Raw genomic sequence first — 16,326 nt, 5'->3', positions numbered from 1 at the left:
TCCCAAACTCCTTGGCCAGGTGACATGTCTTCCACCTCCTTCAGTCTTAACAGCAATATATTTGGCTCTAATGAGAGTCTATCTAAGGTCTGTAAATATGGCGCCCATTAGCTCGGCTTTTGTCTCGTGTACTCATGAATACCAGCCCTGACGGCCCGGCTTCCTCCGGCTGTCAAAATACCGGCCGATAACAAACGCTGCCACCACGTCAACGGGGAAGTTCAAACGTGAGCCTATGCAAATACTGCAGCCCTGATTGCAAGTGTCATAGTGTATTATGCAGATGAGCAGGGAATAAAAGTTAAAAAAAAAACAAGCCTGAGATTTGCACTAGTAATGCCTCATCAGTGCCACAACACACGAGCCACAGCTGGAACCAGTGTGAACATAAACTCATTATTTGCAGAGGCTTCAGGTGGCGAACACAGGGTGACGGTAAAGACTGGAATACAAGCGTTTCAGCTTTCTGTTTGAGCTGAATCCTTATTTATCAATATTAGGACAATAAATTAAAGCCATGTCACCTGTATGTTTAGACGACCACTCTACTATAATAACAAAATGATATAGCTTATTTCTAACCATTCCATGCTGAAACTCTTTGAAACAAATATCTACTCACATAATGAAAAAAGGATCTTGTTGCGCCATAATATTTGATGGCCTAATTTAATTATGGGTATAAATAAAGTGTCTTAGCTGACTAATTAAAATTCTGGCCACATGTGAAAGCCCATAGTCCATGAAATTATTATCATGATAAAAATCTTGAGGTGCTCACACCAGAAATTCAGATTATAGATTAGGATACTAAAGATAAATAGAAAGTAGTACGAGCCAATGCCCTCTGACCAAAGTGAACAAGACTAAGTCAAAACCTAGTATGTGGCTGGACCGTGTATGAAACGCTAGAGAACTTTTAATTTGAAATGACAGATACAGGAAGTGCCGACACGTGGCGACCAAGCTCCAGGAAGTGCGCCGGGCTTTGAGAGTTGGAGAGAGGAGTGACGGGAGGAGTTTGTTGTGTTGGAGTACAGAGAGCAGAAAGCATAGCTTAATGTTATCTAAAAGATTTTTAAAGTCATAGCTGAATATTTAACTGATTTTGACAACTCAAATGTTGCAAGATTTCATAACGAGACTTCTCTTTGAGCGAGACTTGTTTAGACACAATAACAAACAGACTGGATCATGTGAAAGGTAAAGAAAAACATTTTATTTCTCTGTATGGTCCTTTCCATAATGTTTCCAGACACTTATAATAACAATCTGAGCCTGTCAGTGGCAAAAACAAGCACTTTTAGTGGACGTACATTGACGGGACACTATTGCCCCGTCGGATTACATTGCAGCCTGTTTTGCAGCTGCTGGCTGAGGTGCTCTCACTCAGTAATGGACCCATTTCAAAAACTGTTGTCACCATTAGTCACTTAGACACAAAAGCATAGGAAAATAGGGTCCAGGTTGAAAAATACCAAAGTTTCCTTTTAATCTCCACCATCGCTGCCGGTTAGTGCGAAATGCATTCTGGGATACTTAGCTTCGGCTGCCTTCAGCCAACCAATGGTGTAACTTCCTCACTCAGTCACTCAATGACAGACATTCACATTTATAAGGCTGGCTCTGTTGTTGCGGTCCAGCCAAAAATCTAGTCTTTAGAAAAACAGTTGTGTGTGGGTTGATATAACATTAGTCTTGTCTTGCTATTTGCTACAGCTCATTTACTCTCTCAACTTAACACTGCTGGCTGCGCATTCACATCAATAAAATCAATTGACAAGACTTGCAGGAACTTCAGCTACATTTTGAGGGCAACAAATAGCGGTGTAGTGGCACAAGATGCTGCTGTAAGTGGCTTTCCTGATAGCATAAAGACAGAAACGCATTTGGTTAAGGACCTAAGATTGTAACTCAAGCAGCACAGACTGCTGAAGTGGGGAAACAAAAATGATAAAGAAAGCTGTTTTATCTACACTGAAGGGCTTCTCTGTGTCAGAGTGTTTGCAGAGAGATCTCTGGATCACAATTTCAAACAAGGATTCATACATTTACCATAAGCTTACCATGTCCCTTACAGTAGATTGCACACAGTATACAAGGAAAGTATTGTGAGCTTAAGAGATGTGAGTTCAGGGGGGAATGGGGTGTATGGGCAGGCGACATTGAAAAACAGAGAAATGCAGCTCATTTAGATTGAGAATGTGAGTCTTTTCCACCAAAATTTGTGCTGCTACTCACTGCATACAAGATAATTCCTTTTCATCATTCAGTGCAACAGAACTAAACAAACAGCAAACACTGATGAACTCACAGCTGGGCAAATGCAGAGAGAGAGTGAGAGACAGAGAGAGAGGTTATGTGTGCATTCCTCGATCCATATTTGTATGCGCTTGTCAATGCCTCTGCTCGACTACATGTCTGTGTGTCCGCATGTATTTATGTATGTACTCCGAGGCTCCCCCTGCTTTACCTGGGACTAGTCTCATCTTCACTCAGCTCCATTACCCGTGGCAAATGGAATACATTTGTGTCAGACTGCTGCATGGCGAGAGGGGGCCAGATAAATGCGTTTAATTAAAAACTGTCATATCTACACTTAGAGATGGGACAGTCAGAAGAGCGTGAACAATCAATAACCACACATACAGTGAATGGCACATTCACATGTATTCGGCACCGGCATACAGACAGAGAGACGGAGTGGAATGAAAAGAGAACTACTTTGCTTAGCTGTGTGTGTGTGTGTGTGGTTTGTGTGCAAGCATCTTTGTAAGACAGCTCTGTGTTCCCACTTGCAACAAGTGCCTTTAGCACTTTGTAAATGTACGCAGGGGACTGAGCAGATGCACTGCATCTGGATGGGAGAGCAAAATTGCTCAGAGTGGAAGCAGAATGCAATCAAATATAGATTCCAGTTGGTCTACTCAGAACAGCTGAGTCAGAACTGTCACCCTCTATGGCCTTTCTAGGAAAAGGAAACACTTCATTGTGGTCATCACGGCTGCAATATGACTCAATCGTCCGCATTTTACTTGCAGATAGATATGCACGCTGCCCTCAGTTGGCCTAATCTCTACAGATGAGTCATGAGAGCTTAGGCACTGTGATGCTGCTGGCAAAATATTATGCAACAGTTTCAACTGAATGCTTGTATGTGTGCGTGTGTCTATTGTAGGGAGGGAGGGAGTCAGAGACAGACAGACTGAGAGACAACCAAACAAGCGGAGGACAAAGGGTCTTAGAGGTCAGGGATGAACTAAGCCTTGCTAGCAATGTGCGTGCGTGTGTGTTTGTTGAATTGCGTGTATGCAAGTGCGTGTATGCAAGTGAGTGTAATTCCAGTTGCGGCTGATTTGGTGGTATAATCTGGACAGAATCAGGTCTGAGCTTAGGACAGATGTCACAGGGCCTCTCTATCTCCCGGCCCTGCACGCAGTGTCATGTGCCACCACAGAGATTCCCCAATGCACCCAGATCACCAGGAATCTGCAGAAGAACAGCCCTAGACCTCTTGGTTTATATCTAATGGGCTATACATACCACCAGTTGTTAAGTGTCTGTCTCAGAGAACAGATATGCTTAAGAAGCTATGTATGTTTTTTCACTGTGAGTTTTCCTATTTCAGTTTTGGCATATGAAATGTCAGTGTACGGGGAAATAAAATAAAAGACTCAAACAATAAAAACAAGCTGGTTGTGTAATGTATACCTCTCATAGCCAGTTATGTTTACATGCTGACATCTCAATTCTAGTGTGAATTTCAGGTAAAGGTGAAATTAAACCCTTTGCAGAACAACTTCCAGTGCAGCTGTGAAATCTTCCTCTTAACACAACGCCTAGTTGTCAATTGGGTTGCTTTTTTTATTGACAAATCTGACCCCGCACACTGTTTACTACACTTCAGGGTTAAATAAAAACACAAATGGGGTCTTCAGTCCTCATCCGAGTGTAGCCCTCACACTTTCAAAGTGACTTTTCCTGCAAGCGAATTCATTAGTCGTTGTGGGATTGATGGGCCTGGCGTGGTCGTGACTACTAGATCATAAAAACCCAGCGTCAGATATGAGGAGATGGAGAGCAGTAATGTGTGGCCGTGGCCCTGGCCATGCTCACAGCCAGATAGCACACTCAGTGAGAGACACCAACAGTCTCTCATCAAGAGATCAACACTGCCCGATAACGGCAGCTTTGAGAATACGGCACCTGGCAGAGGGCTTGATAGCTCCACTCATCATCTCTGTAGCTTGCTCTTCTCGTCATTTCTCTCCGTTATAAACAGGCAACTCCACGTGCCCCCAAACTATGACTTATTATTTACCTTTAACATCATCAATTTCAACTGCAGAGGATGTGAGTCAGATATTACATTAGAAAACATGCATTACAATAGTTTCTCTATTACTCACCCACAGCTGGTTTCCAGCAGACTGTCTCCGACCTGAAGGGAGGCCATGCCGAAGTCTGCTATCCTGATGTTGTTCTTTTCATCTAGCAACAGGTTCTCTGGCTTCAGATCCCTGTGGCTGAAAGATAGTGAGACAGAAACATAAAGCAGTTAATGAATCATGAAAGAGCTCATCATATGTTACATGAACTAGGGGAAACTAAGGTGAAGTGAGAGGTGTGCCGCAAGGTCTATCAAACACCTGTGGATCAAACCTTGGATCCACATCTATGCACACAACTGTGAGCAACACAGCATCTTAACCTGTTGCTGAGCACCCTCCTCCTCCCTGAACCACCTCTGCCTTTGATCTGTCCATGCTGAAACTAGAGGCTCCCACCTCAGTGCTGGGCTGGTACGAGGTGTGACAGCCCCCTGCTGTGTCCTTTTCTCCTTCTGTTTCCCTCCCTCTTCTCCCCTCATCCCTTTCCTCTCATCTCCCAGACAGCCACCAGCAAACTGGCTGAGCAAAGGGCACCAAGGGGAGCCTGCCGCAGAGGTGGTGTTCATTAGCTGCCATTCATTACCACTAAACACAGTGAGGGGGATAATATCCAGCGGACACCATCTCCCTCCTTAAAAGGGACCATTGAGGGGAATATCTTTCTCATATCACGTATGCTGTTGCTGTGTCAGGGGTTAAAATCTCAATTTTGATGAGTGACTGTTCAAAAGCAGAGTAGCATTAGTGTGCATTTAACATCTCTTCCAGGGTCGAGGGTAGTCTTACATCATACTGTGCTGCTCTTGCGATGTCTATTAAGGCTGAGGGAAGCACCATAGAAATCAAACACATGTATATGCGCATACTGTGATATCTTTCTATATTCTTGTATACTTGCTTACCTCCCTCTATGCTTTTTGTAAGGGTTATAGAGAAACAGGGATGTCAGAATAGCATGAACTAAACTTTCATCTCCTCTTTAGACTAATGATAGAAAGGGTAGAAGAACAATAGCTGGATGCGTCTGCCTTTGAAGAGCGCCTCATCACAATGGACGTTTAACCTTAGATGACATCAGCTGCTGTACAACTCGTTTCCTGTCCTGAGGGATTAGCTGTCAGCTGGTTTGTTATCACACTGGCAGTCTCTGTGATCCCTGCTATAATTGAAATAAAACACAGATAGCATCTAAAACAGTTCTCCCCAGGCTAAAACCTTTATCAATTCACACAACCATCGTTTGGCAGCGATGTCAGTAGCCTGAGAGTTAGTCTTTTAACTAATACTGTCAAAGCACAAGAGGAAGCAACAAATATTTACCAAACTGCTCAGGGGACACCAGTGTGAGACTGTGGTTGTACTGGCCATTTGCGAGGTATGTGTTTATAAGCCTCCCTTAATTCCACCAAGTCAATGCTGGATAGAAAAGTGTTCTTCGTCAACACGTCTGATTAAATCATGCTTTGAAAAAATAATGTTTCTCCCAGGAACAAAATGTTTTAGACAGCTGAAATTTACAAATCACTTATGACTGAGTGAGTTTAAACTTTGTAGATGCAGGGACCAGAAGACAGGGCCTGGAGGACATTGAATAATTCGGTGTGACATCAGAGACAAAAGCAAAGGCAACTACAGCACTGATTGTGGCTGGTGTTTAAGACAGTGTTCAAACATTATATACTATTGATGGCGTGAGGAAGATATGCTCCTGAACCTAACAGACCCCAATCAGAAACACACAGCCTCACCAGAATCATACATATTTAAGTACTCTCTGTTGGCCCTATATACAAATACAAATGCACACTAAATCATTATCTAAAAGACCCATAAACATGGCATAAACACTGTGTAATCAAAAGCTTATCACATGTAACACACAAAGAGCCAAAGCTCAAGAGACTGATCCACAAAAGAAAGAGGGCAACAACGTTTTCATCCACCAACAGCATCAAGGGGACAAATTGCATCTGGATGCTTTATTGGTTGTCAGGACCCTGGTATCCATAATAGGACATTAAACTGCCTCCCTGACACATTAGGCTGCACTTTGCTACTGTAATCTTGCTCACACAGCAGGCCTTGCAGCAGGGATATCTCTTTGTTGCACTCATATGTCATGCGGGAATGGATGCTGTTAAACTAATTCATCAGCTGCAATGAGCTCAAATGTAACTGTAGTTTTTCTTTCTAGAAATTTGGGAGCTGTGCACCACCAGCTTGCATGCAAGTGTTGGGGAAATTCCCTTTTTTCCAAAATACTCTAAATGTCATGACTGTATTTTTTTTTTTTTTGCACGGCTGGCTCCTGCAGAAAACGAAACAACATAAACATTAGTGCTGCGCTCGCCCCATAACACAAGACATGAATAGAATAGAAAAATAAATATACTAAATGCCAAAGAACAAAAAAAAACTTCACTGTACAAGTATGACTAACAGTTCTATCTTGATTTAAGCTCTTACGATGCTGTTCAGTGTAATTTACAGGGTGTACGTGTGTCTACACGATGTCTGAGCAAGCATTACCCCCCCATGGTGCTGTTAAGACATGATTCTTGCTATCTAACACCAAGCTCTTAATTGCCTGTGATTATTTGCACACACTACGCTGATATGTTTTGTTTTACAGGAGGTTGTAATGGGTCTGTCCTCGTGGGGCTCACATCTCCATAATATCCCAGACATATTTATGGTGATGAGCAGCATTGTAACTAAATTCTCCAGCCGAAGGAAAATAAACTTTTCCCATGGTGACACATTTGACATAGACCATATTTAATACTGTCTCTAGTTAAAACTGTGTTATCGCACAGAGATATATGTGGCACTAATTAGCTAAGCCGAAGCACTTCAAACTAACTCAAATGCGTCCTTTTTGACATGCCTGGAAAATAGCACACCTGTTTCTGCATTTCCATGAAGTACTATCCTGGTACCATTATTGTTAGCTGGAGAGGGGTTTTTAACATAACTGCGAGTTGAAATGCACCCATTTAGCCTCCGGCACACCTCTGTGTCATCCTCCTCTTTCTATCTTTCCTTTTTTCTCTCAAACTTTTTTTAGGCTTCTGTTGACCCAATTAGAAAGAGACCAAGCACATTCACTAGAAATGCTTTAGGCTAATATTCAATCGCATTAGCAAAAGAGGACAACATTCTGACTGCTGACTTAGATGTGCTCGGCACAATCGTTCATTAGCCAGTGGGGTTAATTGTGTATTAAGAGCAGAGAGTGATGAGAATGATAAAGTTGTCTTTTTCTTTTTTGCTGTCTATTTTTTGCATTTTTGCTTAAAGCTTAAAGCAAGTCAATGGTGAATGTGTTGAGAATTTTGCTACTATATTATTCTAGTACAGATAGGAAATAGGGACAAGTAGGTGCAAGTGAGTGCAAATTACTCAAGTGTGGTCACAGTAATATAAATTTAAGGTTTCTAGTCATCCCATCAAAGTAAGTTGTGAACTTACTAAAAGACAGTCCTGACCGCATTAGGTACACTGTGCAGCACCATGATGAAATTACACACACACACACACACACACATACAAACTCATTCACTATTTACTTTATGTATTTATTTTTTGTTTATTTAACAGAAACAAAATAATAAATGTTAAATGGACTGCACTTATAAAGCACCTGTCTAGTCTTCTGACCACTCAAAGCACTTTACAATACATGTCAACATTCACACGCAGAGGCTGCCATGCAAGGTGTCAACCTGCTCATCAGGATCTAATCTAAAGCACATTCACACACACACTCGAACACACACTTGGGAGCAAGTTGGGGTTCGATATCTTGCCCAAGGAAACTTCCACATGCGGACTGGAGGAGCCGGGGATCGAACCGGCGATCGTCCGATTAGTGGACAACCCGCTCTACCTGCTGAGCCACAGCTGCCCCAAAACAGTAAAACATTATTAAATAGGAAAAATGTAAGTGATGTATCCAGGCTATCTAGCTGATTTGCCGCCCCTGTCCCAAGTTACACCTTTTAAATCAGTAATCACTGCACTTTGTAAAATTTACTAAGCCTCAGGTCCACTAGAATATCCACCATTTTATAGTGTTGTCTTATATAATCATTGTGACAATGATTATTGTTAGCAGGCTCACATTGCTAAAAGAAGTATCACACAAAGCAACATAAAAACAAGCAATAGTCACTAAACAAGTGACAACTTCCATCATGCATCGCCCATGCATGGAATATTGTCTGATTGTGTAGTGTCAACTGACAACAACACATTACATAGTGTGAAATTTCCCATAATAGTGAATTTTACTTAGCCAATGAAAGAACAATTTCAGATGTAGCCATTTTTTCCCAAAGTGCCAAAGCTGAATTTGTTTCCTCACATCATATTATCCTTGGTCTCATTTGATCTCACATGATCTTCGAAGTTCCCTTGGTTAGCTACAGTACTTAGCGCCTCTTTACACTGGTGCCCCACACATTTCAGTAGTCTCCTCTCATATAATTTGCATTTAAACAGGATTAGAATTGAGCAGAAGGCACACATCTATTTTTCCACACAAGATTTGCCTCTCCACTGACTGGTTACAAGAGCATTCCTTGTGCCATATGGGGCATTCCTATCTATTCCTCTGGGGTTTTGAGCAACACTGGGAAAGTAATGCATTGTTGCATGTAATGCAGTGACTAAAAAGTGGGATTACAATGATGGCTAGATCTGTAATAAACAAACTATTTTCTTTGTTGTGCCAAATCTGTGTGTGCAACCCGGCGTTTGCTCTTAATCCAGAGGAGTTTGACTGGTGGAGATAGGAGGAGCAGTGGACCTTCAAGGCAGAATAAACAGACAAGCTGTCAGAGGAGCATTGGAGTGAAGTAGTGGCATAGATATTAAAAACCCATAGCAACACCACACATCTAATACAACAGCCATGGTGGAGCATAACTCCCCTTAAAATAGTCAATTGTGCCTTTTTTAATGTAAGAAAGATGAATACTCTTTATCATATATGGTTATCTTTACTCTAACCTTTATTCTCCACATAAATTCAATCTTATTTTCTTAACAACCTGTCGTTTTTGCTCTCTTCGACTTGTTGGTTTGTTCCCTTTACTGCCACATTTATTTTACCCCCCATTTACCCCACTCTTCACTTCCCTCATTCAACCAGTCTTTCCACATTTCTTACAAAGGACCCTTGTCCCTTACAAACACCTGCCCATTCCCCTGAAATAAAGCACCATAAACCAACGTACCCCTTTCATTCTCCCTCCTCCTGCTCCATTTTCCATACCCATTTTACCCATCCCATTTCCATTTCTCCATTCCACCTCATCTCCACATCTTTCCCTCCTCTCACCCAGTTACACCTCAGCGCTTTAACTGCAGGAGAGGAAAATATGAAGAAAACTATAAAGACAAGGAGAGAGAGAGAGAGAGAGAGAGAGAGAGAGAGAGAGAGAGAGAGAGAGAGAGAGATAGAGAGAGAGAGAGAGAAAGAGAAAGATTTCCATTCTGTGTTGTTAGAGCCCATCATCCGTAATGATGACAGGTTATAAGTACAGGCTTTCTACAGACAAGCAGACAGACAGACTGTCATTTGGGGAAACTCTCCTAAGAATGTCAACATTCACAGCCACAAACAGCCACAAGGGCATAGGCCAACAGTGATAGAGGGACGGAGATACAGAGGGTGGATGATAATAAATAGACCAACTTGCATTGCATGCTGCAGAAAGATGACAATGGATGAAAAACATTAGAGAGAAAGAAGGAAAGAGAGAGAGAGATGGCATAAAGTTAGAAGTGGGTTTGGGGCTCCTCGACAGAGGTTATTCAACATCACTAGTTGTATTGCCAATACTGAACATACAGGATTTTTGCATCAATGTGAAGAAAAACCTTGATTTGTCAATTATTTCATTTACTAGATTAGCCAAAAACAATCATTTCCATCTGGATATTTAATCTATAAATGTAGCATGTATTGTGATATTTATTACTGTTGCAATGTACAATTACATATGCTGTAATAGAACATTTGTTTAGAGATGGATGTTGATCAAAAAAAAAGACCTGTGGCCGGCTTTATTACTCTCTGTGGAACTATAAGCAAGCAAAGACACAGACAGATGGATGAGGCTCTTTAAGCTCAGAGGAATAAAGCAGCTAATGACAAAGCGAGTGTGGGAGACACCGAGCGAGAGAGAAAGGTTGATATGGATGATGTGCAGGATGATGCTTCTGCGTGGGTTTAATGTGATTTTTGGGCCAGGTGTTTGTTTGAGCACATGTAGGTGGCGGCAATAAAGTGCACATCAGTGTCGAGGATAGGTGGATGTGTGACTTTGTGCGTGTGTGTGTGAGTAGGCATGTATGATGGGCTTTAGGGATCGGGTTCTCCTCCAAGGTGTACTGGCAATTGTTGGCTCATTTAGTGGGATGCTGGGAGTCACTTTATGTGATAGATAGTCTTTATCTCACACCCACACACAGTCACTTTGTATTTAACACGCACACATAAGGTTGTTAACTGGGTTACAAGGAACAGGCCAGAGTCATTATTAAACAAACAGAACAGGGGTGTGAAGGAGGACAGAGCATGTTAGGGCGAAATCACTCATTGATTTCGGTGTTCTTTTTCCTCTGAATGGTTTGGGTGCTCATGCTCATGAAAATGTATATTGAAGGTGAAGCAAACCTCTGAATGTGCAGCATATGACAGAGTGGGTGGACAAAATGACTGGGGAGTGATACAGGGTTTTGTTTGGTGTCAGCCCTGGTTCACTTGACCTCAGGCTGAATCCTGGGAATAGTCTCACTGCAGCTTCAGAAACAGTGAAAAAAATCAATACAATATAGCTGTATTGCTCCCATGAGACCAGAAATACAGTGCACTAAGTTTATCACAGGAAATCACAGCAGACAGAGCTTACTATGGTCAGTTCACATGCAATAAAAAGGTAGCCAAATGTGTAGATGAAAACAAATGCCATTCTAATGTTATACTCTTATTCTTATCTTTGTTTTATATAAACTTAACCTCTGATTACCTGTTAATGTGGTTGGAAAGCTAAGTAAAAAGAGGACAAGCAGATTCACAAGTGTTCAAAGTAAATATACTTTACTCTTCTCACTCAATCTGTGTTTCTGTTGGGTGTTTGCAAGTATGGCAGACTGCCATGTTGGCTTCTCAGGAGAGTGTATAAACTGTGTAGCAGGTGTGTATTTTGTTGAATGTTAAAACTGGCAAGATGCAGCTGAAGCTGTTTTTGGGATCTCCTCTCAGGTAAATGTGGAAGTGAATTATCTGCAATATTTTAACCACATCTTTGAAACATCCGCTCTGTTATTGTGACCTTGAGCGACAAACTGAATCCAAAGCAGCCCTAGGAGCACTGTTCTGTAGCTGACCCTGACCTTTGATCTCCCTACAGAGTGATAGAAAGGGAAATTTTCACAAGGATCAATAAAATATAATATTAGAAGTGGGTTGTGTTCATCTCTGCTCCAAACAGTCTGTCAGTCAGCCTCTCTCTGTATCTGAGTCAAAGGTTCATAGGCAGATCTCGCACTAGCAGACTTCAAATAATATCCAATCACAAGACAAGTCTTAGTGAGGAGGGAAAACACAATTTGACATTGGATATACGGGTACATCCCAAATCCCTTATTTGATCTTTCCTCGCTTCTCGCTCCTCGCTCCTTGCTTGAACTGGACATTGTTGTGGTCCGCCATCTTGAAGGCCATCCCAAAGCTCTTATTTCTGCTCTGAGGAGTGAGGAGGGATCTCTGAGGAGCCGTGAGCGAGGAGACTCGAGAGCAGCCTTCACTGAAGTCTTTTACTGGCCGACACGCCCCCTTATTGGAGATCAGTTATTGATTAGACACTGCAGCTGATTGGACTGATCTGATACATCACAAAATCACTGAGTGGAGACAGATTAAAGATTAAACTCAAGTGTATCACTCCTTATATTTTATTTGTTTTCTGACTCACCATCTAGTTAATAATCTGTTATTTCTCCCCCTCCCTTTTATTAGGATAAAATTAAAGTAAGAGAGTGTCTGTCTGTCAGGAGAAACACATTTATATTTTCCATTCAGTCACACATGAGACTGAAAATTCCTCAGCGTCGGGTATGATAAGAGTTACATAACTTCAATTTTCTCTAAAACATTTAGCCTAATAAATAATATCCAGTGTTCAAAAGACACTCTAACCATATCCTGTATTATTAAGTAATGAATTCACAATCAGACTATCAATAAATACAGATGCAAATAATTCATAAATAATATAAATGCATTCTGCCAGTAGAAATGGCTCATGTGTGTCTGAGCAGGACACAGTACGCAGTTTAAATACAGAATGCAGGTTCTTATTCATGTGCAGGTGTTTGTCAAACAGGAAACAGTGCTGCTCTGGCAGTGATAACTGTGCACTTTTTATTAGTGTTAGCAGAGTACATGTGCAGAAACAAACTCCATCAAAAGTCACTACACCTGCCACGGTCATCGGAAACGGACGTCGTTTCAGAGGAAAGTACGTCTCATTTCTCTAAAAACATATTTCCTTGTTTCCTCTCTCCTTGCATGGCTTCCTTTTGTCCTTCCATGCATCCACAATGGGAGGTACTAAGATGCAAGGAAAGGACACAAGTGAGGGAAACATGGATGCAATTTAAGAGACTTGGGATGTACTCTATATTAACATACAATGAAGATTTTTTTTCTTTCACTGCCTCAGCATTCATTATTAATGTATTTTACTGACAATTCCTTTCCCACGTCTGTTTTTATCCTACCCTTACCTCTCCTTGCCTCATCTCCCTCATCAGCCATCCTCGTGCTTCACTTTGTCCTTATCTTTTCCTCCCCGTAAGAAGAAAACTCAAAATCAGAGAGCAATCTGAATCAGGCAGAGGAAACACTGAGTCATAAACAGCCGTTTCCCTCTACGTTCTTTCATTCATATTCAGACTTACATCCATCTGGCTCAAGAGAGATATTTAGGGGATAGGATGTGGGCGGAGGACGGAAGCATGAGGCAATGAGAAGAAGTGAAAATGGGAGTTGTGCCCCCCCCCCCACCCGCATTGGTGAGTCACAGAGAAAAGGGAGCACTTCTAATGGCCTGTGTAGGTCCCCTGCGTAGACAGACAAGTAGAAATGGAAGAAATGATTGCAGAAATGCTTTTTTATTGAAGGGATGCTGGGATGATTAGTGGGGATGGAAGGGAGGTGAGAAGGGCTGTGACTGCCTGTCGGTTAGCCCCTAATTGAGGTTGGGAGGAGGGCGAGTGGGTACAGCAACACTCCCAAATAATCCACATCATGACAAATTTACAAGGCATCATTTTATAAGAGTGTTAGTGTGGGGATTTGAGGAGCTAAGATGGCGAGACAGCAGCAAAGTAAAACAGGAAGAGAGAAAAATCTGCTGGTGAATCTTACCACAAAAGAGCTGTGATAATCTATGTATGTTCATGCAGTTAATGTCAGTGCCAGATGCTTTCTCCTAATTGGCCTTATCTGTTCCTCTCACAGTCAGTTATTTACATAGACTGATAAAAGATTTCGAACTTCCATTCCCTTAGGTGGGATAGTTTTGTTCATTTCAAGTGGTACAGGAGTTATCTTCTGTTCAGTTCTGTGAATCTATCAACTATCTGTTTGATGGTTCAAACAATAAAATTAACTCAAGCGCATCACCCCGAGATAATCAGTAAAATGTAAAGTAGTTTTGACACCAGGCTGTAGTAGTTTGTACTGTGTATAACAGCTCCCACAATGGCTTTATTATTAAATAGCAGCAGCCAAAATGTAATTGCCTCCTCTAAAAATTATACAGTGCGAGAATACAAAGCATATCAAATCACTGAAATTCAACCGCACCTAATCATTCCATGACAAATCAGTTTAATTCTTTCCCTTTAATTGCCCGTGCAACATTATGTAAATCTATCTCTCAGGCATTTAGTACTCAACACCAGGTTCTACAGAATATTTTTACCACAACTGTTTTCCACTGGCTTGGTTACCACCTCATCATCAGCAGGAAGCTATTCAGAAAACTTTCAAGCATCCTAGACTGTGCATAGAAGAGGAGAGAAGCCTCTCTCTCTCTCCGGCACTTGCATAAAAGTTACGGTGGAATCTCATAATTTATCATCATGAGTCGACTGGCTGGCTGAGAGTCGTCATGTCAGTGTGAAAAGGCCATGGCTGTGTTAGCATTTCATGATGACATCTTAATGTTTGTAATCTGAGGCCTCTGTCTGTGAATATTATACCGGTGTGAACAGCAAAGGAAACAAACTCATGATATGCTGCTTAATGAACATGTAATAACTGCTAGTGACCTCAACTTCTTCTGAGTAATGAAAGTGAAATAGCACCTTTAGTCTGGTCATATCCTCCTGCTCTTATTCTATTGCTTTTTTATTCTGCCAAATTGAAATTTGGACTGCCATGTCAGTATGGTTAGTACATATAACACCTGCTGACTTAATGTTCATGTAGCTGAAAAACTCATATTTCTACTAATATTTCATAAGTGTGCTGTTTTGACTTCAAATCATCCCACTTATTACATTTACATACAGTCTAAATAAACCAATGCCTTGGTTTACAGTAGAAATGAGTACATTACATTCATATTAATTAATTTAATGAATATATTAACTAATCATTATATATATTACAGCAAGTGGGTGTATAATAAACCGCTAGTAATTTAATTTACTATTATATAACATATATTACATGATTACATTTAACTAATTATAATACAAAAATAATAACATTATGGGAGTAATAATAGAATAACTGCTAATAACACTCAAATGACATACTGTAGGTATGTGATCAGTGCTGAGTGTGTAAACAGAAGCAGAAACACGGGGCTGTAAAATTTATAGCAACTTTATGTGAAAATCTCTCTCTCCTGTCTCTGTTCCACCTCAGTTCAAAAGCTTTTTAATTAACATGTCCTTTTACATGGTATTTCTTTTTTCATGTGACTTACAAGATTGATTACTTGGATACGGTTACATTTTTTGCAACATTTTTCAGCTTTTTTCCCCCATTCGTGCAAAAGTGCTGGCAATTTACTTGTGACCAAGATAAAAATAAATATACTCATTTCACTCTATGGTCCTTGTACTCTGCTGTGCACGCACATGAGGACAAAATGTATACTCTCCATACTCTCTGGAGAGGGGAAAAAAAGTCACTCTCTGATGTAGTACCACAAATGAATTTATACACTACACACACAATAGAACACAGACATACAAACAAGAAACACACTTGCTCCAAATCAGTCCCTGCTGACATGTTTGCCTTCTGAAGTATGCATGATTGCCTCTAGTCTATGAGCTGGTAAACAGTTAATTACCCCTCGAAGTCAAAAAGTATAAACAAAATTTGTCACATTAGTAACAACATGGAAGCAGATTTCAACAAATACAAGGAGCACAGCTAAGAAAATGTACTAATTATTAACAGAAAATCACTTCTGCTCAGCTTTAAAAACGATACCAGAGAAATGCCTGAAAAGAAGTGACGATAGGTGTCATCTATATTGGAATCTGCTCGATACTGTAAAGAAAAACATCCATCGAAGGTATTGAACATGATGAATCTGATGTAAAAAGCCTAAACAATGTTGGGCTACATAAGCATCTGTTTATATGAGTGTTTTCATTTCACAATATGTCAGCTGTCTGAACTGGATGTAAACTGAATACTTTTAATGTGAGGGAAAATTATACCATTTCATAACAAGCAATATCAAGTTTTCTAAGTTCTGTAATAATCATATTGAATCAATGGTTTGAGAAGCAAACAGCACTGATGAATAAACTCATTGAAATTTAGATTGTTGTTTCACTTCAGGAAGAATCTGTATCTTTTTAGAATTTATTATTAGGTAACTCATTATTT

General features: G+C 40.7%; 1 protein-coding gene across 5 annotated transcripts in view; it reads right to left on the bottom strand.

The window, feature by feature from the left end:
* Window positions 1-16,326, bottom strand: part of brsk2a (BR serine/threonine kinase 2a) — a 173,582-nt gene that overhangs the window by 33,992 nt on the left and 123,264 nt on the right. For all 5 annotated transcript variants that reach the window (XM_042412263.1, XM_042412264.1, XM_042412262.1 and 2 more), the window contains one exon: window positions 4,410-4,526. In XM_042412263.1, the coding sequence (XP_042268197.1) occupies window positions 4,410-4,526 (117 nt within the window). The remainder of the gene's footprint in view (window positions 1-4,409; window positions 4,527-16,326) is intronic.

This window comes from Thunnus maccoyii, chromosome 5 (assembly GCF_910596095.1).
Source record: "Thunnus maccoyii chromosome 5, fThuMac1.1, whole genome shotgun sequence".
Taxonomy (NCBI): domain Eukaryota; kingdom Metazoa; phylum Chordata; class Actinopteri; order Scombriformes; family Scombridae; genus Thunnus; species Thunnus maccoyii.
This window is presented reverse-complemented; position numbering and strand designations above follow the sequence as displayed.